Genomic DNA, 24572 nt, shown 5'->3' with positions numbered 1-24572 from the left:
TTTCCTGGCTGGGGGGTGTGGGTTAGAGGCTGGGCTCTACTTTTAATTGGGCAGGATCCCACAGTGAAGATGCAGACTTAACTCACTCAAGTGCTGATAGTACTCCAATGCCTTCCCACAATCCACCTCCACCTGAAGGACAGACAAGTTCTCTCACAAATGACTGGGAACCAATCCTAGTGTCTCAGCACAGAGAGCCATGGCATGTGCCCCCAATATACACGGGCGTGAATAAATAGTGAGGACACAGTAATGAAGGTATGCCTTTGTAGTGGGGATACTCACACCAAGACTAAGCTAACCTGAGTGCTCAACCTTGGTGCCAATCACCCAGGTTAACTGTGCAGCATAAACATAACTATGGAGAGGGATTTCAAAAGGCAAGAACTTGAGAGCCCTGACCGTTAACTCTAAGAATTGTATCATGAGCGAATAAAGCACAAACCTTGATCACCCAGTGTATTAGGTGTCCGATTTATTGCCTTTTGTTTATCTCTGACCTGAGGCCAGAGAGCATATCTACTCCCTGTTCAGTATAGCAGAAAGGACACTATCAGCACTCAATTTTTAAATGTGTGTGTTTTTATTTAACTCCTTATTCTTGTGTCAAAGTGTTTTATTTAGCCCAGGATAGGATATTTGAGGCTAACTACCTCACAAGTTAACACCTCCAAGAGTTACTCTTAACTATTTGGCACTGAAAATATTATGAGAAACAGTAGAAATTTTCACAAATAAATTGCCAAGTCAACAGCCAACCAGGCAAGCAAGCTTGATAAGATACAGTTTTAGCACAGTAGGGATTTGAGTTGCAACTGTGTATCATATTTTAGTAATACAGACTTAACTAATTGAGTTCAGACTGAACTCCTGGCTTATGTCAGGAATTGCACTGCCTTCTAAAAATAGAGATACACACAATATATAATGGACTACACACTGACAAGCCTGCACAGAGTAGGTAGCAACACATACCCAGACAGACTGTTAAGCACATGTAGTGCAAGACAGCCTGTTGTCATAGGCCAGGAGGACACATGGCAAGCTGACATAACCCAAAGTGACGTGCTTTTTACTGCTTTCTCCGGGTGCCATGTTCATTGCTGGTGCAGGCTCTCACTTGCTGTGTATGGCAGCATATACATAACAGACTTTAGGCCAACCAAACCCTTTTCCTCATAAAAGCCCATCCCATTGGTGGTCCACATCTGCTTTTTCCACCCATGAGACAGGGCAGGATCCCTCTGCACACCCACATTGGGCACACTGCTATTTGTACATTGAGTTTGCACCCTTTTCTTTCATCAGGTACAGGCAGCATTTAGCCCTAAATACCTTGAAGGGTCACGGTCAAGCATTTTCATAGTTTTTGTTTTTCTTAAACCCTCTACTGTTCTTACATCCACCCAGAAGCTTGAAATTAATCTCCCTCACTCTTTCTACAGGTTTTGTCCTGTTCCATTTAGCAAACACTTAATTTCTTCCTGCTCTTCTTATGGGGAATATACAGTATAGATCTGCTTCATTTGCTATCGTTTGCCATCAGCAGCATCAATGCCACCAATGATTTAGGTACAGACAGCTCAGGGAAGAGGGTTTGTTAGTCAGCTTGGGCTCCCTCTGCTGGCATGATGACTTGACTCAAAATATTATTGTTTCTACAAGAACAATGGAGACATAGGCCTGGTCTACACTACGAGTTTAGGTCGAATTTAGCAGCGTTAAATCGAATTAACCCTGCACCCATCCACACAACGAAGCCATTTACTTCGACATAAAGGGCTCTTAAAATCGATTTCTGTACTCCTCCCCAACAAGGGGAGTAGCGCCGAAATCGACATTGCCGGTTCCAATTAGGGTTACTGTAGGCGCAATTCGACGGTATTGGCCTCCGGGAGCTATCCCACAGTGCACCATTGTGACCGCAGGACAGCAATCTGAACTCGGATGCACTGGCCAGGTAGACAGGAAAAGCCCCGCGAACTTTTGAATTTCATTTCCTGTTTGCCCAGCGTGGAGAGCAAAGGTGACCACGCAGAGCTCATCAGCACAGGTAACCATGCAGTCCAAGAATCGAAAAAGAGCACCAGCATGGACTGTACAGGAGGTACTGGATCTGATCGCTGTATGGGGAGAGGATTCTGTGCTAGCAGAACTACGTTCCAAAAGACGAAATGCCAAAACATTTGAAAAAATCTCCAAGGGCATGATGGAGAGAGACCACAATAGGGACTCATATCAGTGCCGCGTGAAAGTTAAGGAGCTCAGACAAGCGTACCAGAAAACCAAAGAAGGAAACGGAAGGTTCGGGGCAGAGCCACAGACATGCCGCTTCTACGCTGAGCTGCATGCAATTCTATGGGGAGCCGCCACCACTACCCCACCCCTGACTGTGGATTCCGAGCAGGGGGTAATCTCAGCCATGCCTGAGGATTCTGCGGATGGGGAAGATGAGGAGGAGGAGGACGAGCTTGCGGAGAGCGCACAGCACTCCGTTCTCCCCAACAGCCAGGATCTTTTTCTCAGCCTGACTGAAGTACCCTCCCAAGGCGGTATCCCAGACAATGAAGCCATGGAAGGGACCTCTGGTGAGTGTACCTTTGTAAATATAAAACATGGTTTAAAGGCAAGCGTTTTTTAATGATTAATTTGCCCTGGGGACTTGGGATGCATTCTCAGCCACTACAGCCAGGGCCAACTCCAAGTTTTTTGCCGCCCCAAGCAAAAAAAATTTCCTGCACCCCCCCCGGCCCCGCCCCAACTCCGCCCCATTCCAACCCCTTCCCCAAATCCCCGGCCCCACCTCCTCTCCCAGGCGTACCGCATTTCCCCTCCTACTTCTCCCTCCCGGAGAAGCAGAGCGGCGGCGCACTCGGGGGAGGAGGCAGAGGTGAGCTGGGGGGGGGGTAGCGGTTCCTCTGCCCCCCCCGGGTTACTTCCTGTGGCCCTCCCCGCGCCCCCCACCGCCGCAGCTCACCTCCGCTCCGCCTGCTCCCCTGAGCGCGCAGCCGCCGCTCCGCTTCTCCCCCCTTCCCTCTCAGGCTTGCCACAAAACAGCTGATTCGTGCAGCAAGCCTGGGAGGGGGGGGGGAGAAGCGGAGCGGCGGCAGCGCGCTCAGGGGAGCAGGCGGAGGTGCGCTGCGGCAGTGGGGGGCAGTTCCTCTGCCCCCCCAGGGTTACTTCCTGCGGCCCTCCCCACGCCCCCCCACCGCCGCAGCTCACCTCCGGTCAGGGCCAGCTCCCGGCTTTTTGCACCCCAAGAAAAAAAGGAGTCAGAGTGCCACCCCTTGGAAAGTGCCGCCCCAAGCATATGCTTGAAGCGCTGGTGCCTAGAGCCGGCCCTGAGTACAGCTACTGGAAAAGTCTGTTAATGTGTCTGGGGATGGAGCGGAAATCCTCCAGGGACATCTCCATGAAGGTCTCCTGGAGGTACTCCAAAAGCCTTTGCAGAAGGTTTCTGGGCAGTACAGTCTTATTCCGTCCTCCATGGTAGGACACTTTACCATGCCCTGCTAGTAGCAAGTAATCTGGTATCATTGCATGACAAAGCCTGGCAGCGTATGGTCCCGGTGCTTGCTGGCATTCAAGCAACATCCGTTCTTTATCTCGCTGTGTTATCCTCAGGAGAATGATATCGTTCATGGTAACCTGGTTGAAATACGGGAATTTAATTAAGGGGACAGAGGTGGCCGTTCCTACTGGGCTGTTTGCCTGTGGCTGAAAAGAAATCCTTCCCTGGAGTTAGCCAAGCGGTGGGGGAGGGGGAGGCATTGGCACTGAGCTTTTCACGTTTGGCTAGCAGGGACCTTCCCTGATACCAGCCACGCGGTGGTGGGGGAGGGGGTAAAGCGATCATCCCAGAGAATTGGATGGGGGGGGGGGGTTTAGTTTGGTTTCTGCTACTGCACGAAACAACGAAAACCGCAGCACTCAACGGGCTTTGCTTAGTATGGAAAAGGAAGGCGCTGCTTTTATGAAGGTTGCAGAAGCCGAAAGACAATGGCTTACCATGGCCGCATGCAAGCCGAATTTTGTTGCCCGGCCCTGCGTCTGTGATCTCTAACGCCAAAGCCACAGGCACTCAATATTAAGATGCAAAATGCGACCTTGTACCGAAATCACATGTGCTATGTAACGCGAGTAGTGTTGTTCACCGTGAAAGAGTATAAGCATTGTTCTGTAAAATGTATCTTTTTAAATACTTCTCTCCCTTTTTCCCCTCCCTCCCGCAGCTGCAAATTTTTCAAGCCTCCCTCCTCCGTCCCGAAGGCTCTCTCAGATAAGGCGGCGAAAAAAAACGCATGCGAGACGACATGTTCTCAGAGATCATACAGTCGACCCGCGATGAAAGAGCTCATCTGAATGAGTGGAAGGGCACGGTATCAAAGTACAGGAAAGCTGCCAATGAACATGAGGACAGGAGGGACCAACGTGAGGACAGGAGGGACGCTTGAGATGAGAGGTGGTGGCAGGAGGATCAGAGGAGGCAGGGTGCAACGCTGGGGCTGCTGTGTGATCAAACGGACATGCTTCGGTGTCTGGTGGAGCTTCAAGAACTGCAGCAGGATCACAGAATGCCGCTGCAGCCCCTGTATAACCGCCCTCCCTCCTCCCCAAGTTCCATAGCCTCCTCACCCAGACACCCAAGAACGCAGGGTGGGGGGGAGGCTCCGTGCACCCTCCCACTCCACCCCAGTGGACAGCCCAAGCAAAAGGCTGTCATTATTTTGAACTTTTGAAGTGGCCTTTTCCTTCCCTCCTCCCAAACCCCACCCAGGCTACCTTGTCAGTTCTCTCCCTATGTTTAATAATCAATTAATAAAGAATACATGATTTTTAAACGATAGTGACTTTATTTCCTTTGAAAGCAAGCTGTGATCGAAGGGGGAAAGGTGGGTTGCTTACAGGGAATGAGTCAATCAAGGGGGCGGGTTTTCATCAAGGAGAAGAACAGAACTTTCACACCGTAGCCTGGCCAGTCATGAAACTGGTTTTCAAAGCTTCTCTGATGCGCAGCGCTTCCTGGTGTGCTCTTCTAATCACCCTGGTGTCTGGCTACGCATAATCAGCGGCCAGGCGATTTGCCTCAACCTCCCACCCCGCCATAAAGGTCTCCCCCTTACTCTCACAGAGATTGTGGAGCGCACAGCAAGCAGCAATAACAATGGGAATATTGGTTTGGCTGAGGTCTGCGCGAGTCAGTAAAGTGCGCCCGCGACCCTTTAAACGTCCAAATGCACATTCTACCACCATTCTGCACTTGCTCAGACTGTAGTTAAACAGCTCCTGACTACTGTCCAGGCTGCCTGTGTATGGCTTCATGAGCCATGGCATTAAGGGGTAGGCTGGGTCCCCAAGGATAACTATAGGCATTTCAACATCCCCAACCGTTATTTTCTGGTGTGGGAAGTAAATCCCTTGCTGCAGCCATTTAAACAGATTAGTGTTCCTGAAGACACGAGGTCATGAACCCTTCCCGGCCATCCCACGTTGATGTTGGTGAAATGTCCCTTGTGATCCATCAGTGCTTGCAGCACCATTGAAAAGTACCCTTTGCGGTTTATGTACTGGCTGCCCTGGTGCTCCGGTGCCAAGATAGGGATATGGGTTCCATCTATCGCCCCACCACAGTTAGGGGATCCCATTGCAGCAAAGCCATCTACTGTGACCTGCACATTTCCCAGAGTCACTACCTTTGGTAGCAGCAGCTCAGCGATTGCTTTGGCTACTTGCATCACAGCAGCCCCCACAGTAGATTTGCCCACTCCAAATTGATTCCCGACTGACCAGTAGCTGTCTGGCGTTGCAAGCTTCCACAGGGCTATCGCCACTCACTTCTCAACTGTGAGGGCTGCTCTCATCTTGGTATTCTGGCGCTTCAGGGCAGGGGAAAGCACGTCACAAAGTTCCATGAAAGTGCCCTTACGCATGCAAAAGTTACGCAGCTACTGGGAATCGTCCCAGACCTGCAACGCTATGCGGTCCCACCAGTCTGTGCTTGTTTCCCGGGCCCAGAATCGGCGTTCCACAGCTATAACCTGCCCCATTAACACCATGATCTCCAAAGCACCGGGGCCCGCGGTTTGAGAGAATTCTGTGTCCATGTACATGTCCTCATCACTCTTGTCGCTGCGCTGCCGTCGACGCCTCCTCCTCGCCTGGTTTTTCAGGTTCTGGTTCAGCATAGACTGTGCAATAATGTGCGAGGTGTTTACGATGTTCATGACTGCTGTCTTGAGCTGAGCGGGCTCCATGCTTGCCGTGGTATGGCATCTGCACGGTTCACCCAGGAAAAAAGGCGTGAAACGGTTGTCCGCCGTTGCTTTCCCAGAGAGAGGGGGAGGATGTACCCAGAACCACCAGCGACAATGTTTTTTGCCCCATCAGGCATTGGGATCTCAACCCAGAATTCCAATGGGCGGGGGAGACTGCGGGAACTATGGAATAGCTATGGGATAGCTACCCACAGTGCAACACTCCGGAAGTCAACGCTAGCCTCGGTACATGGACGTGCACCGCCGAATTAATGTGCTTAGTGTGGCTGCATGCACTCGACTTTATACAATCTATTGCCAAAAATCGAATTCTGTAGAATCGGAGTAATCCCGTAGTGTAGACATACCCATACACACACAGGTTCTCAGCAATAGAGTGGTAGATCTTTGGGAAATCAACAAGAGATTGTCCTCACCAGACCATAATATTCTTAAGAATCCCATGTTTGCTATCTAATAGTGCTCTTCAGAACAGAATCAACTACTATTTTAAAAGCTCTCCCCTCCCCAAATAGTATACATTTGATGAACAATAGTAAAGTGAAACAATGTCTCTCTCATTTAGGTCAACACGACCTTGATGTCTAGAAATTGCATAAGTATGACTTTTTTTTTTTTTAAGATGTCTGTGTGATAAAGTCATTGTATCATTTCAAATAGAAATAGAGCAACAGCTGCCAAAATAAATATATACCGCTAAGAATCAGTGTTATACTATTTAGAAAACATTATTTATAGGTGATTTCCTCCAGTTTTGTTTTATTCCATAATATTTTCCTTCATCTCTTATCTGTACTAAATGCTTCAGCCTCCTATGTTCCTTTTATTCCTAGTCTGAAAAACTGGTCCTCAAATTTTTCCTCAATAAATTCTACAGTAGACAGAAATGCCACATTTGTTAGACACTTACTGTGAACTATATTGTAGTCTAGTGATCCAGCAAGCTGAGGACCTGAATCAATTATCTTATCAATAACAGATTTCTCAGATGTAGTACAAATCTATGTAAAAGAAAACACGTTAATTTCTAGTAAGATCTGTCTATGCATTTTACATACAGTCATTCGGAATGAAAAGTTTTCAGCTTTAAGACAGTGAAAACTAATAAAGGCATCTTTACACAAGGAAGTCAGTATATGAACCACATATTTAAGCTTGCCATAGTTGTCTAGTTTGTTACTCTTATCTCTGCAGAAGTAACATCACAAGATTACGCAGACCTCTGGAAGCTGTATTTAGTTTACTGCTTGCTGAAGATTTAGCTAGTGAAGTTCAGATTAAAATAGAGTTTTTAAAATTCACTGATGATACAGTGCTCAACTTTTAAGTAGGGTTGTGTATTTTCAATACAACTTATTTAACTATAACAGTTCTAAAATAGGTTAAGTTTCAGATCTAAATGCAACACCTCTATTTAAATCATTTTACAGTTATGGGATTTTGGACTACAAATAAACTGTATCTGAAATGTACTAGATTCCATCCGAACACTCAATTTCTACTTTGAACAACGGACAATCTAAATGAGACCAGCAACATAATATAGTTGTTTCTTTTTGTATCTTAAGATATATGCATCATACAGTTCATGGACATTCCTTCAGGGAAAAATGTATTTCGCAGTCATGCTGAAATAAGTTTCCTAATACCATATAACCCAGAAGTCAGAATTCACAGGAAAAAAGAGAAAGTATACCAATAAAAAAACCCCTTACCACTATTTCCATAAGAGATTCTACTACAGAGATCGGCAACCTTTGGCACGCGGCCCAGGCCGGTTTGTTTACCTGCAGCGTCTGCAGGTTCAGCCGATCGCAGCTCCCACTGGCCGCAGTTCACCACTCCAGGCCAATGGGGGCTGCGGGAAGCGGCGCGGGCCGAGAGATGTGCTGGCCGCCCTACCCCAGCCACCATTGGCCTGGGACGGCGAACCTCAGCCAGTGGGAGCCGCGATCGGCCAAACCTGCGGATGCTGCAGGTAAACAAGCAGGCTTTCCCTGGCGGGCCTTGTGCCAAAGGTTGCCGATCCCTGTTCTACTACATTAAGAGATAAACAGTACAGATTTGTAATCTTCCCCCATTTTCTCAGTAATTAGCAGTGTCTAAATTTGGTTAAACACACAATACCTTTATGTCATCCTCTGTGATGTAGCCAGCCTGCACCACCCACCAGGCCTCTACGGCAATCTCCACCGGCTTTACTGGTAGCAGATCACGAGCAGTTTTCCTTCTGAAAAATTTCTGCAGTGATACAGTCCATTTGAGATTGTACATGTTAAATGTTATTGATTACAAATAGAGATGTTACCCGTTTCCTTTACACCATAAAAACAGCTACTTGTAAATGCTTACTTTCCAAGTACTTCATACTCAGGCATTAAACAGACACTGCAGGATACCTTGGGATATGGGAAAGCTGCTGATTTGTATTCCTAATCCCCTAAGGTCACTGAATGCACATGTATATAGCACACAGGGATATGGACTTGTTTAAAAAAAAAAAATACATTCTCTCCACCCCAAACCAAATAAAAATGGGAAAATGAAAACAATCCATTTGTGTGTGTACTCAAGTCTGCTAGCATGAAGTCCAGCCCTGAACTATTAAAAGCACACTCGCATTTTATTAGCAAAAAAGCAGAGCCTAAAGATACAGGATAGCATACAACATATCAAATGGAGTGTTTTTGTAGGCAGAATACTTTACAAAATTAATAAGCAATGCATCATAAGAACACGTATTCTGTTTATTTCTAACGACAGACAACGATTACACTGTGTTCCAGATGAGCATCATGCTACGAGCTACTATAAACTTCAGTTCATGAAAGAACAGCTAGAGGGTACTGTTGTATTGATATGGTTAAGATTACTCTTACATTCTATAACGCAGGCCCCTATCCTTTTTGTTTCCCTCAGCCTACACTAAATCTCTTTTAACTTGGATACACAATCCTTTGGCCAAAGGCGCAATGCTGTAACTGAAGACAGAGCACTTATGAATTACTTACTACATTCTTAAAAAGGAAATTATTGTTGTAAACTGAGCTTGTAAAAGGGCTAGATCATGCAGACATCAATAATGAGATTAATCTTGATGTCGTCAGTGAAACTGATCATACACAAAAAAAAGGGCTGCATGATCAGACCCAACACTGCAACCTCAAACAACATGAGTAGTATATAAACTAAATAGAATTTACGTTAACTACTCTGATTATAAGCTTTTGGAGGCATACACCAGAGCAAATTCTGCTCTCAATTATACCAGTATAAATATGGAATAACTCCACCAACACCAACGGAATTACTTCAACTTTATACTAGTCAAAGGAGAATTTAGCCCCTTGTCTTTGTCTAGAGATGGCCTTAGACCAGTTCGCCGCTCCAGGCCAATGGGGGCTGCAGGAAGCGGCACAAGCTGAGGGATGTGCTGGCCGCCCTTCCCGACGGCACCCATTGTCCTGGAGCAGCAAACCGTGGCCAGTGGGAGCCGCGATTGGCCAAACCTGCGGACGTGGTAGGTAAACAAACCGTCCCGGCCCGCCAGGGGCTTTCCCTAAACAAGCGGAGGACCAGCTTTGAGAACCACTGCCTTAGACAAAATGTAGCACTGTATAAGTAGTAATAAGATAACACAAAGCTGGAGAAATTTTATTTTTCTAATTTTTTTTTGTTTTGCTTTTTACCACAATTAACAAAGATATTTTAATAGCTTTGAAGAAACATACATATGTTAGTGCATTATTGTTTGATTAATCATAATTTTACTAAAGAGGCATATGGCATCCTATCCCCACCTAGAACATTTTTGTCAAGATGGAGCCGGGCATGGGAAGCAGGACCGACACTTAGAATAGATGGAAAGAAAATTAAAAACAAAACTTACTTTTGATGACCTACACTGGTTCATTAGATCAATGTACTGGTTTCTTCCTATACCAAGAAGCCGTAGACCTGAAAAGTAAATGTTTGATTTTCCTTAGGAAAAAAGTCTATTTTTAATTGCAGATGTGAGAACATATTATTCTCATTTTTAAAAGTATCTCAAGAATGTTTTCAATACTTCCTTCTTTTTTCTAAAGAAACGGCACCAAAAATAGATCCTGCTAACTTCGATGGTAGCCACATCTCTGCCCAAGAGCAGAATTTGGCCCCATTCATTTCTTTTGCCCAGACTAAATTCATAGATTCCAAGGTCAGAAGAGACCATTGTGATCATCTAGTCTCACCTCCCACAAAACACAGGCCATTGAACTTCCCCAAGATAATTCCTAGAACAGATCTTTTTAAAAAATCACCCAACTTAGATTTTAAAATTGTCACTGATGGAGAATCCACCAAGATCCTTGGTAAATTGTTTAATTAATGGCCACTGTCAAAAATTCACACCTTATTTCCAATCTGAATTTGTCTAGCTTCACCTTCCAGACACTGAATCATGTTATATATACACTCGTTTCTGATATACTGAAGAGATGATTATTAAATATTTGTTCCCAATATAGATACGTATAGACTGTAAATCAATCTTAACTTTCTCTTTGTTAAGCTAAATCAATTGAGCTCTTTGAATCTATCACTATAAGGCATGTTTCCTAATGCTTTAATCATTTTTGTGGGTCTTCTCTGAACCCTCTCCAATTTTTCAACATCCTTCTTTAATTGTGGGCTGCTAGAATACTGTATCCACACAGTATGTCACACCAGTGCCAAATACACAGGTAAAATGATCTCTCTACTCCTACGCAAGATTCCCCTGTTTATGCATCCCAGGATCACATTAGCTCTTTTGGCCATAGTATCACCTTGGGAGCTCATGTTCATGATTATCCACCATGACCCCCAAATCTTCTTCAGAGTCACTGCTTCCCAGGATAGAGTACATCCTGCAAGTACAGCCTACCTTCTTTGTGTACATTTAGTCATATTAAAACGCATAATGTTTACTTGCAGCCAGTATGCCTATCCAGATCGCTCTGAACCAGTGACCTGTCCTCTTCATTATTTACCATTCCCCCAGTTTTTGTGTCATCTGCAAACTTTAACAGTGATGATTTTGTGTTTTCTTCCAGGTCATTGATAAATATGTTAAATAGCATAGGACCAAGAACCAATCCCTGCGGGACCCCACTGGAAACACACCCACTTGATGATGATTCCCTGTCATTTTACTATAATATAGTCAGAAGAAAAATCTAATATAAACTAATTTTTTTTCTTTATGACACAAGAGTCACAGCACATAGGGGAAAGAGTCACCAAGATCTGTCCAACATCTTCATCACCTCAGCCTTACCTTCAGTCAGCTGGTAGTAATAACTATGCCAATACCAGACACTACTGAGTTAGCTGGATTTTTAAACAGGCTACACATTTAATAAGGCTGGACACTAAGAAGCAGAGCCAAAAGGTCACAGTGGCCTCCAAGAAAAATAGTTCATTTTAATTGAACAAGGTCGTAATCCAGTGATCTTTACCCATATAAACTATACCAATGAATTCAGTGTGATCACTTCCATGAGTAAGGTTACAATACTGGGTCTCTTCTGAATAATTACTTACAAAAAAGTTTGGTGTCTCTTGCTGAAAATTGCTGTAGTTGTTACCTCCTGCAGATCCTTACATAGCCAAATGTCCACTACATATTTATCTGTTCAGTTAGGAATAATTTTCAGTCATCTATCCCTCAGAAATCAGGAAGACTTTATCCTATTTCCTCCACCCACATTTTCCAGTAAGTCTAACAAGACCACTATAAAGGGGTTAATCCTACCATTGTGGACTGAGGAAGCCACACCTCCTTCACCCTACTGGGCATGCTCCAGGTGTACCAGTATGAAAGGGAGCAGCTCGGCTCAATTGGGGCTGACTGCTATGGAGAAAGGATGTATGCTGCCTGCTCCAGCCAAGGCTCAGCGGACGCCTGTGACCTTAGGAGCTGGAGATGCCACAGCCCAGGCGGACGCCAAGGCAACCCCGGAGGCCTTGCAGGGTTGGGCGGAAGGGCAGACCAGAGAACCTAGAGGTAATAGGGAAGCCCAGACCACAGCAGCAGGGACAATGGCAGGAAGCAGCCCAGGGAAATCCAACAGCAGACCAGTGAGTGAGCTGAAGCCTTGAGTCAGCGTGTTTCGGTAGAAGCCTTTCTCCACTGACTCAGTGGCCCGCACTATGGCCACTACCAGGGTGCTGGGCGGGAGTCTGGTGTAGAGGGAGGGCCTGGACACCCCTGCTGGGGGAGATGAAACCCTCCCCCTGTATCCAACATTGGCCACTAGGCCTTAGTGCCCTGCGAGAAGGGGCAGATTTCCTGACTCTGGCCATTAGACCTTACTGCTCTGCAAAAAAGGGCAAAGTTATTGACTTGGGCCACTGGGCCTTACTGCCCTGTGAAAAGGGGAGGATTGATGGACACTGACCCCTGGGCCTTACTGCCCAGTGACAAGGGCAAATTTATGGACTCCAGCCACTAGGCCGTACTGCCCTCCTAAGGGCAAGCGTATGGACTCGGGCTGGGAGGCACGTAGAGGTAAGAGATGTATGTTCCCCCCCCTCCCCTTTTTCCCCTAAACAAGGCAGGCACATTCCCCGCACACAGGACAGGGTTCTCCCCAACTGTGTCACAACCACAAAAAAGTGCCCTAACTCTCAAGTGTGGGTTCCCCTGTCCCAGTTACAAACAAGTCTAGTCAGAGGACGACAAAAATTTAACACACAAAAATTAAAAATAATTCCAAGAAGGTAGTGACTGAGAATTTACTTCCTGAAAAATTTTGCTTTTTCAAACATGTTATGCTTCTTGAAATATGTTTCTTGAAATATATTTTAATTTCAGCAGCTACATGGTGTACCCCAGTCAATGTTCTGCTCTTGCTGCATACAAGTGTGCCTCTCCATTCTCCCCTCGTTTATCTAAAGTGCATATATAGGCTGGATTTGATTTTGAAATTCCCTCAGGCCTCAAAATTGCCATCTTATATTTTACCTGCCATAATTATATTCTCATTTACTGGCTTTGCTAGGGCTGGATTTCCAGTTTGGCTTTTTTTAAATGGATACCCAATGGACCCAAATAGTTTCTTGTACCTTACAATTTAACCATATTTGGTATTTTTCTTGCTTTCCGGCTTCCTTTTTATTTAGGTATGTGCATACTATACACCTTTTGGGCCTCAAATACAATGTTTAAGTAACCTCCATGGTCTCTCACTTTTCTTAAATCCCTCTTTCTAAAGTTTAGCGTCTCAGCGCTAGCTTTTGTTACAAAACTCCAATGAAGAAGTTTAACTTTATCACATATTAGTCACTTAGTGGCTGAACTACAATTGTTTCTCAAGTAATACACAGTTGTTGGTTTGAGACTAAATCAGGAGTCGCTTCTGTTTTTGAACTCCAAGCAATTCAGTGGTGCTGAAAAACTGCTTCTCTCAACTATCTCCCTTTGTGACACACGTGCAGTTAATGAGCTAGTTGAAGTCACCCATTATTACTGTGTTATCGAATTGTGAACTCTCCCCTCTCTACCCACCCACAGTGGAAACGTATAGAGGTACAACAGGGAAGAAGGCAATGAAAGCTAGTACGGAAATTTCTCAAGTTAGATTTTAGCACCCAAAACACGTCAATTGTCTTGTTCACCAAGGTTTTCCTTAGTCTGCCAAAGGGGCCAAGGATCACCCTTCATTTCACTCCCCTTCCCTAATAATGTGACCCTTAGGGTATGTGTTCACTGCAGAGTTAAGTCTGATGCTTACTCGGGTGTTGCCCTTAGCCCCTCTCCCATCCACACACAAAACCTCTCACCTGAGTTTAGTGCTTTCAACTCAGGCTAGCTGGCAAGACTAGGGGTATGGGTTAGAGCTTGGGCTCCGCTTTCACTTGGGCTGACTTTACAGTGAGGATCATAGGCACCGACTCCATGGGTGCACAGGGAAAAATTAGTGGGTGCTCCACACCCACCAGCAGCCAAGCTCCCCCTCCTCGCCTCCTTCTCCCCTCACCCCAAGCGCGCCACGTCCCCACTCCTCCCCCTCCCTCCCAGCACTTCCCGCCCCCCCAACTAACAGCTGTTTGGTGGCACTTAGGACTTTCCGGGAGGGAGGGGGAGAGGACGCGCTCAGGGAGGAGGTGGAGAAGAGGCAGGTCGGGGTGGGGATTTGGGGGAAGGTGGTGGAATTGGGGCAGGAAGGGGGCATGGCTGGGGTGGGAAAAGGCTGGGTGAGATGGGGACTTTGGGGAAGGGGTGGAATGGGGGTGGAGCGAGGGTGATGCAGGGGCTGGAAGAGGCGGTGAAGGGCGGGGCCTGGGGGGTCAAGCACCCACCAGGCAGAGGGGAAGTCGGTGCCTATGGTGAGGATACAAGCTAACTTGGGTGCTGATACTCCTGCAGTGCCTTCCTACAATTCTCACTTACCATGTGCCCAAAAGAAGGACAGACAAGTTCTCCCACAATTCACTGGGAAAAATCACAGAGCAGCCCAGATTACTGCAGCACAAAGAACCATGGATTATGTCCCCATAAGTCCTATTAACACAAGAATGCAGTACCAATGAGGACACTGCACAGGATAACTCTGCATGAAGACACACCCCTACTTCAAAACTACTACTTACAGGTTCTACACCTTTAAAAAGAAGCTGTGATGCAACTGAAGCCTTCAAACTGTTTTCAGAAGCTGCATTTATCTACCTCACTAAACAGAAGAATGCAGCCAGATACTACTTACAGTCAGCAGCAGTAAAGTTAGGCAATGAATCGTAGCTTTTTTCACTGTTCATTATATCCTTTAAAAAGCAACAAACAGAAAAGAAAAAAAAAGCTTAATTTGTAGCAAGAAACAGATTTTTGGACCAATGTAGTCCACTATTTGAGAAAGGGGTGTTTTTTTTAATATCCATGAGCATTTAAAACCTAAAATAACGTGTACATTTTCTATATAAAAATCTACCCCTCAAATTGAAGATAAGAATTTGACAAAGAAAATCTAGCCTGCTAAAATCAGTTAACACTTTTGAGAGATCTGGCTTACTGTAAAAGTGATGCAAGAACTGTACCAAAAATTATATGCTTACTATTAATGATAATCAGATCCCTTATATTATAAAAACCCCAGAAAGCCTGACAGGCAAATTACTAAGGGTCTAAGTCAATCTCCATTAAAGTCTGTAGTAAAACTGGAGATGTTCATCCAAACAGGGGAAGAAAAAGGCACTAATGAATGTAGCTAATAGTAATCACAGTAACAATTATCAATTTACTCTATATTAAACTGTAAGCATCTTTTACTGACAAAAATGACAAAAATATTATGTGTACTGTACCCAAGAGAAATGACAGAATGTTACCAGCAGAGCTGGTTGGGCACTTTTTGATGAAAAATGCCAATTCACCAAAACTGTAAGAGAGAGTCAGTTATGACAAATTTTCCTCATTCTGAACAATTTTTTTAGATGTTTCAAAGTTGTCAAAATGGACTGTTTTGACATTTTCAGAATGAAAAAGTTCCATTTTTTTTTCAGGTCAGCATGACTGTTTTGAAATGCAAGTTAATTTGTAGTAAAAAAAAGTTTAAAAGGTCATAATTGAAATAAAATGTTTTGATTCAATCTGAAATTTTGGGGATTTTCGGTTTGCAAAAAATTCGGAGTTTTCAATTGATTCAGGACTGGAAAACCATTTCCCATCCAACTGCTGTTGCCAATCCCTAGCTCTGCAGAGAGGCATTTGGGGGTAGGCTGAGTTGTGATTATCAGCACAATTCTGAAGAAGCTTTCCTTCATGCTGCTCATTAGCAGCAGCAGTCTCTCCAAGAGCAAACAGTAACAGTCATTTGACTGGCTGGCAGACATTACAATGCTACAAAAAGCATTTCTAGAAGTACAGAGCATGACATGTTTTGTTTTAATTCTGTTCCCAAACTCACCTCCATTATTCCTGTGTAATACGAAAATGGTGTTATCCTCAGGCCTTTTACCATGATGTCAGACAAATGGTAAGGGTAGAGCATGAGATGATCTCTACTGTATTTTAACAGTTCCTCATAGTATTTTCGTTCTTCTTTCTTGACATGCTTAACTGGGGGTGGGGAGGGAGAAAGGTCAGGCTAATATTCTGTTACACTGTTCTCTCAAAATGGTGCAGAGATTATATTTTTACATTTAAACTGCATGCCAACACACAAAAAAGGTTAGTAGTAAAATGGTATGAAATTGACTTAAGAAATAAAAGGGGGAGCTGATCCAAAGATGTTGAACACCAACATCTGCTATTAACTTCTATAGGAGATACAGGTGCTCAGAGTCTCTCAGGATCAGGTTGGAAATCAGAAAGATTACTCGTGATAAGATTAGCTATTAAGCTACTGAATAATTTCCCAAGGAAATAGTGAAAACCCAGTGAGAGTAATTTAAAGCTAACTAGAACATAGCACTGAAGACTATATTGTACGGAGCAATCCTGCATTTTCAGCAATGATAGAATAATCTTATTGTTTGGTTTATTATGTGTCTCATTTCTAAATGAGACATGCCATTCTGGCATAAACAGGTACGAAAGGAGAATGAAATATACACTCATGTTCATGATTTAGAACGCCTGGAGTTACCAGCAAACCTCCTTTTCAAGCAGTGAGAGCTCTGTCCACTGCAGAAGAGAAAGTGAGTACAACCGATGTGAATCCAATGAGAATTCTATGTCAAACAGCTTGGACCCCAGGCCTCCTTCTTTGTACCTGTCCGGGCTCCTTCTAGAGGGACACTTCCTTTGACATCATGGCTGTAAATTAGTTAAGTCCTCCATTAACAAGCCCTAACCTTGTTTGAAGGGCTCAGATGGCACACAGGAGACTAAGTCGGCTATCAGTAAGCTTCACTTGGAAACCTGCAGAGTCTGAAGGATGCATTCCACAAAGAAGCCACTGCAATTAAGTGGATTTCAAAGTTAATTGACTTTTGGGGTTCTAGCATTAAAAGGGTGTTTTGCTGGGGTCTTTTTTGGTGGAAATTTGGAGGATTGAGATGGTTCTGACAGGTCTGTAGTAATTTCAGTGACATACTTTTGTAAGCTATTAAAGATGACAGTACACTCAAACGAAGGCTTTAGAAGTAGAGTCAGTTATCAAATTGAAGTTATCAGCCTTCCACACTCACCTAAGTTATTTCGGTATCGTAGCTGATTGCGGATACTATAGAGTACAACCTGCTTTTCATACTCCCTCTGAGAGTTTCCAAGACCCTATGAAACAAAATATAAATGTTATTGTAGTTGAATTGTATAGTCCTTTAATTAAATCAGTGTAACTTGTACTACAGACAGGTATATTCTACTACATCTACTGAATTCTCCTCATCTGTCATTGTAGTAATAGGAGGTCAAGATTATCCATCTAACTGAATTAATGCAGGGTACCTTTGAACCGTACTTTTCTAAGGCTATGTCTACACTACAGAACCTATGCTGGCATAGCCCCCACTACAAACCAGCATACACTGGCAGAAAAACTTTCTGTTGATGTAAGAACACTACCTCCCCAAACAAAATTATCTATGCCACCAGAAGCCCTCTTCTGTCAGCACAGCTGCATCTACACTCGGAGTTTTGCTGGCATAGCTAAGTCAGTCAGGGATGTGGTTTTACCTCTGACCGAAATAGCTATATGCCAATATAAGTTTTAAGTGCAAACAAGCTTAAGTGTTCTTGCACCACTATACTGATCAAAAGAAAGAATCAAATCCTGAAAACAAGTCTGTATGGGCCACATATACTCATTAGCACCCAATCATGCAAAGTGTCAAGCATCTCATTAAGTGCTAAGCGCTTGAGTGAAGAAAGGTCAGAACCTTGCAGGATTAACTTCTTAGGCCATATCTATACAAAGTTGCATAGGGTTTACTAAAGTGTGATGTAAAACTGATTTAGTTAAACTAATGCAACTTTGGGTATAGATGTAGTTTGTAAGCCTGGTTTAAACCTGAATGTAAGAATGTCCACAAAGGTTTACACTCAGAAAAGAGGTGTGTTTTTCACATATGTTTGCTAATATGTAAAAAGCCTAGTGTAGACCAGGCTGTAGTTTTAACATGTGCTAGCTGGTTAAAGTATACCCTTGGCTCCCTCTTAGGCTTCACTTTGACCAACTAATACACGTTAAAACTACAGCTTGCCTTGTCTACATTAGGATTTTAACGAATTAGCCAATGTCTTTTTTCCTTAGTAAAGACATGGCCAAAATTGCACCAGTTTAACTCAGCTGGCTCAACATCACTTTAGTTAAACTGGTGTAAAATTTGTGTGTTTAGACAAGCCCTTAGTTAAACCATACCAAAGTCCAGTAGACACTAGAATTTAAGAATGGTTGTGACTAGGTATACTAAACCCAAAGGCCCGCTGCTGGAGGCCTCACAGTCCTACCACACCCTGCCCCAGAAAAAGAGCAGAAGAGGTGAGTCCTCCAAGAGGCTGAGAGAAGGACTGCATGGGAAGCAGTCAATTAGAATAGAGAGGCTGCAGGGAAGGAACCAGAGCCTAGCAGCCTCATATGAAAGGAGCTGCCGGGCCTAAGTAGATTCAGTTGCTGGCTGGAGCCAGAAGAGCATGGATGGTGCTCCCGGCTCGGTGCAGCAGTTCCAGTACCTGGACAGAGCAGTTGCCGGACTCGGGGAGCAAGGAAGATGCTCCTGGCTGGCTGCTGGGACTCAAGCAAGACTTCAGCCCAAGGTAAGGGTGAAGCTGAACATGTTGGGACCATGGGGAAGTGGCCCAGGGAACAGTAGCAGCAACAGGTTAAAGGGATGCAGTGGGTGGCTGCTATTTGCAGGGTCCCTGGGTTGGGACCTGGTGTAGTGGGTGGGCCCAGGTCCCCCAGCACCAGCCAGAGGGGAAGTGACTAAGTGTCTTGAGAAGGGAGTTTACATACACCCTGGGAAGGGGCTGAAGACGCCAAAGGGATCAGTATGTATTGAACTTTAATACCCCAGACGGGGGATGAACTGAACTGAAAAAGCAACTCAGCTGGAGAGCTAGGGTCGGTTGAGGCTCGCTACAGAATGAAGAGTCTCCAGGGAGGAAGCCTGGGGGCACTGCTCCATCCCAGAGAAGGAACTATTTGAGATCTAGCCCTGGAGTGGCTGTGGACACCAACCAGGGTACTGGGATAGGCCTTTTTGGACTGATGAAGGTTTTAGCCCAGGGAGGACTGCAGAAGACGAACAAGGGTACTGTGATAGGCCCCACTGGACTGTTTATGTCACAAGAAGTCTATTTTATTTCACACACGGACTGTATGAGACTCTGCCAGAGGGTTGAGCCACTGAAAACCCACCTGAAAAGTGATGCTGCCGACAGAGAACACCGCAAGAGCTGAGCGAGAGCAGGCACACGCACACCCGATAGGAGGCGCTCACGTAAGGTGAGTGGCCCTATCACAGTGGCTTGTTTTGATTTAGCCTAAATCTGCTATTAGAAACAGGTTTAAGTGAAATCAAAATAAGTGTCCCCAAAACCCTCTGCAAACTGGATTTTAAAGAAAATTTTTTAAAATCACATCTTAAGTTAAACCAGTGCAACTCTGAACAGAAGCAAGCACTTAATAAGGAGAAGAGCTACAGACTGCATTATAGAGCTCCTTGAATAACTCCTGATGTCAGAAGTAAATCTCATACGGACTCTAGTCTGGGCATGGGGGGGGGAGGGGGGAAATCAACTAGCCATTAGTGAACAAGAAACTTTTCCTAACAAGCCTGGAGGACAAAAGCACCAATTAATAAAAAAAAATTAAGGCTTAATTTGTTTAACGAAGGAAGGAAGGTCCCAATCTTGCAATCCAATCTATAAGTCTGGCACACCAAAGACTTTAATGGGACACTGCATGGGCAACCGGCATATGTACATACACACACAGTTGCAAAAAAACAGGACCCAAGTTTCTAGCCCTTATGATTGAACATAATTTTCCAAAAGTGACCCAAGTTTAAACTGATGTATTGTTGCCTTCCGAATACTGCACAAAACGAAAACATTGTAGTGAGCATATTTTCAGATACTTTCATCTATAATTTTACTAGAAGAAAAAGTTTTATAAAAGAAAAAATAAAACAGGTAAAAATTATTTGAGGCTTTTACTACTGTTACAGAAGGTCAACAGACATTACATTTTAGGAAAAGTTATTCAGTTCAAGCCCATTTTCTGTAAGAATAAGAGTTAATTCTTCATCCACTATAGTTGTATAACTGGTCTTGCTGAAGACTGAACTACATAATCCTTAACAGAACTGAACAATCTGAGGAATAGCCTTAAGTATAACAACTTGAAGCTCAAGGGAAAGAATAATGGCCAGTCACTACTTCTGCGGGACAGTATATTTACTAGTCTTCAAAGGCTATTATCATGAACTGACAGAGCTAATCAAACAATTTTAATGCATGAACAGAATATACCTGGTACTAATATCACACACTTCTCAATATGTTTGGCACCAGAAATTTTATCTGGTGTTGTTAATTTCAAATCAATTTCACTTTCAAATATTCATTCACTGAATATTTTGTGAAGTCCAACAGTAAGTAACCATTTCAAGAGAGGATATAGTACGGTATAAACTGTCATTTCAAAAACATGTTTCAACTACTTGAGGCCAAGCATAAAACATGTTTGCCCTGGAGACCCTTCAATTATTTTTCTTCTACAGTTTAGCTGTGCAGCAGTAAAATTTCATTAGCAGGTAATACCTTGCAGTGGCACTTAGAGTCTTAAGCCTTATATCAGAGGGGTAGCCATGTTAGTCTGTATCCACAAAAGCAATGAGGAGTCTGGTGGCACTTTAAAGACTAACAGATTTATTTGGGCATACGCTTTCATGGGTAAAAAGCCCACTTTGGTGCCACCGGAATCCTCCTTGTTTTTAAGTCTTATATAACACTTTGAAATCCTTAGATAAAATGTAACATAATTGCACGGTGTGCACAGATCCAACCTTAAAGCAAGTAAATTCACACTGAGCTTCAAAGCATCAGCTGCTGGAAAAGAAATGGATTATGTTGCAGACAGTTTCCACATACTGTTAGATGTCCAGATAGAAGAGAATGTGTAACTACTGCCACTCTCACTAACAGGAAAAGATACTTTTACTCAAACTTCCCTTTTTTTTTTTTTTTTTTTAAAGTGTTCTTCCGAAAGCATTGCAGAAGTTACGTTTAACTGATGTTTTATCTAGTAGCAAGACTTAAATTAACTTGAGACTATTTTAGGCTGATTTACATAAGCATTAGCAGTGCATTTTCAGGTTTACAGGTAAAGAGAAATAAAATCACTTATGTTCCTGCTACAAACTAGCTCTTGAAGTCTCACTAAGGAGCTCAATAATTCATATACCAGGATTTACAGTCAATGTTCATCTTTCTTCCAACACCTTTTCTCTCTTTCTCCTGTGTAAGAGAAGGAATTATTTTTCAGTTTCTGCTTTGAAGTAGCATAAGACTCCTAAGATGAAAAGAGACTTTCCTTCTTGACTTTAAACAATGTATCATTTGGGCTGTCAGAAGCCCATTAAACGTGGCACACATCAAAATTTCATGGGGTTTCCATTTTCATTAACGCTTATTGTGACATTTCCCTTATTGCTGAAAACTAGAGCAGCATAATCCTTAATTCTTGAAACCTCTCCTGGTTTAGTGTACACTGTACAGTGTTGACTGGGGAGTCCTCCCCTGGATCTTAACTTCCCCAGAAAATAATCCCTAGTCGTTTAAAGCTTCACTATGAACCATACTTCCATGTTATGACTGTTTCATCTCAACCTAACAGGTGTCAGAACCACCTGTGCTTTCCAGGAGCACCTAGTGATCAAGCACCACACAGGGAGGGACGGAGACAGGACAGTCTCTCTCTCTCAGTTCACTTACTGAAAACTGAGATGTTTTAGAAACACACTCTTACACCACTGAGGCCACATGCTTAAATAGCACCATTTTTCCCCCATGATGCTCTGGAGTCTATCTGATAAATCCCAACTCCCCAATGTCAAGACAGGAGGCAGATGAGATCCATAGTCCCAGAAGGGTGGGGGGCCCAATTACCCTTTGCCAAGGACCTGAAGGTGATGAAGAAGAGAGGATGTGTTGATTCTGTAAGATGGCACAAGCGACAAAGGATAGATACCAATACGAGAGATGAAGGAGCAAAAGAAGGTGATTGGGGCACAAGGAGTCCCCTTCATGGGGAAGATGAAGATAGGTGGAGCACGGAGGTAGGTACGCCCCCCAGTTGCAGGTGTAGCGAGAGGGCCTGATAATGGGAAGGCAGAGTCACTGGAAGGGGCAGCTGAGACCCGAGAGAAAGCAATGGTGTTGCCCCAGAAGCCCCGCCTGGCACTGGGAGGCAGGACGATGCTTTCACCTCTCCTGTCACTAGGCTCTAGCTGACACCGGCAGCCCAGCGGGTGGCTGACGATCCCCGCCTCTCCCCGCCGTGCCAGTCGCTGTGTAGCACTAGCAGGGGAGGGATCCGCGCTGTCCATGGCACCTGTCCAACACCGTGGGCACAGGGAGGCTGGTGTCCGGCCATGGGCTGATGCTAGGGGAGGGGCTTTGGTACAGCTACCCCTCCCCCCAGCCCGACGTCGGTCAGACGCTGGCGGGAGGGGGATGGTACCAGTACTTGTCTAACGCTGGCGGGAGGGGAGCTGGTACCGGCCCGGCCGCCCTGCCCACCCCGGTACCGGTCAGATGCTGGCAAGAGGGGGGTTGGTACCCACCCAGCCGCCCCTCCCCCGGCCCGGTGGGGCGCTGGCGGGAGGGGGTTGGTACTGGCCCGGCTGCCCCTCCCCCGCCATGCCGGTACCTGTCGGACGCTGGCAGGCAGGCGGGCCCAGGGGTAGTTGTGGCGGATGTGGAACTCCACGTCTATGTTCATGGCGAGGGGCCGGGACAGGCTACGGCCACCCGCTCCTCACAGCCCCAACGCAGGGGGGCGCTCCAGCACGGGCTCCTCCCTCCCGCCGCGCAGCCTCTACCGACACCTCGCTCCCCCCACCCCAAACCACTTCCGCGTTACGCCCCCCGGAAGCGCCACCCCGGCCCTACGTCACTTCCTGCACCTGGGCTTGAACGCTCCGATAGTTCCACGGGCGCCCGGCTGGCTCACGGGGCTCGTGCACAGTGGGAAAGGTGGGCCTGGCCCTTTAAGGGGGAGGGGCTGCTGATGCGCACGCAGGGCATGACGCAGTCAGGGAGGGCGTTTCCGCTGAGTCCCCTCCCTTGCCCCCTGTCTGTAAGCGCTCAGGCGCCTGCGCCAGCCTCTTCCCCTTTAACTGCGGCGGGGTGCCCGGGCGCCGCAGCTTGGCCCCCGCCCGGCTGCGCGGGGCCGGTACACAGCGCCGCTGAGGCGCGGAGATTAGGGCCGAGCCCAGATTCCAGCGCGGCGCTCCCACGCCCCAGCCTAGTGCCCCAGCCTACGGCCCCACCTCACCGCTGCGACCCCTTCCTGCCCAGCCCCCGCACGGCTACGCTCCCTGGTCCCCTGCCCTCAGTCTCTGTCGTGCCTCCCTGAGCCTGACCCACAGATTGCTCCACATCTAACTCCCGGGCCCGGACCCTCTAGCCACCCCTCCCCCAAAATGCTCCTGGGCTCCAGCCTACACCCCTGCTGCCTCCACTCCCCAGTAGTGCTGCAGAACTGAGTCCTGAGCCCCTCCCTCCAACGCCTCAGGTTAAGTCTCAGCTCCCTCTCTGTTCAGGTGCCTCCTATCACTGCCCCCTGGCTGACCACTACCACAGGACTCTGAATTGGACTCCATTCTTTGAATTGAGTTGTACTTGTGAAGAGTGTACAGGTCCTCCAGTGTACATTTGGTATAAATTAGGGGTGTCAACCGTATGGCCTGGGTGATGTATTCATGTGGCCTGCGTTACGTATTCAGATTCTCCAGAACTTAAGCTGTCTTTAAAAAAAAAAAAGTCTGGTAGCCTCATGGCTGCCAAAATAAAGCTATGCCTGCACTGTGCACCTTTTAGCGACACAGCTGTGCCACTAAAAGGTGTGCAGTGTAGTCACTCTATGTCAGCAGGAGAGAGTTCTTCCACCGACAAAAAAATTCCACCCCCAATGAGAGACGGTAGCTTTGTCAGGGGAGAGCTCTCCCGCCGACAAAGCGCTGTTCACACCAGCACTTTCATCAACTTTTGTTGTTCAGGGAGGTGTTTTTTTCACACCCTTGAACGACAAAAGTTTTACTGATGAAAGTGCAGTGTAGATGTTAGGTAAAAAGCAAGTCCTTACTCACCTCTCCAGCACCCGAGTT

At 45.6% G+C, this 24572-nt stretch overlaps 1 protein-coding gene across 1 annotated transcript in view; it reads right to left on the bottom strand.

The window, feature by feature from the left end:
* FAM91A1 (family with sequence similarity 91 member A1) overlaps nucleotides 1–23295 on the bottom strand; it is a 60120-nt gene extending 36825 nt beyond the window's left edge. The window contains exons 1-7 of the mRNA XM_024205463.2: nucleotides 23114–23295; nucleotides 17427–17511; nucleotides 16202–16353; nucleotides 15005–15062; nucleotides 10165–10232; nucleotides 8403–8516; nucleotides 7186–7276 (exon numbers count right to left, since the gene is read on the bottom strand). Coding sequence (XP_024061231.2) covers nucleotides 7186–7276; nucleotides 8403–8516; nucleotides 10165–10232; nucleotides 15005–15062; nucleotides 16202–16353; nucleotides 17427–17511; nucleotides 23114–23185 — 640 coding nt within the window. The 5' untranslated portion in view covers nucleotides 23186–23295. The remainder of the gene's footprint in view (nucleotides 1–7185; nucleotides 7277–8402; nucleotides 8517–10164; nucleotides 10233–15004; nucleotides 15063–16201; nucleotides 16354–17426; nucleotides 17512–23113) is intronic.
* Between the last annotated feature and the right edge of the window lie 1277 nt (nucleotides 23296–24572).

The sequence above is a fragment of the Terrapene carolina genome, unplaced genomic scaffold, assembly GCF_002925995.2.
Source record: "Terrapene carolina triunguis isolate 2854851 unplaced genomic scaffold, T_m_triunguis-2.0 Scaffold58, whole genome shotgun sequence".
In the NCBI taxonomy this organism is placed as follows: Eukaryota; Metazoa; Chordata; order Testudines; family Emydidae; genus Terrapene; species Terrapene triunguis.
This window is presented reverse-complemented; position numbering and strand designations above follow the sequence as displayed.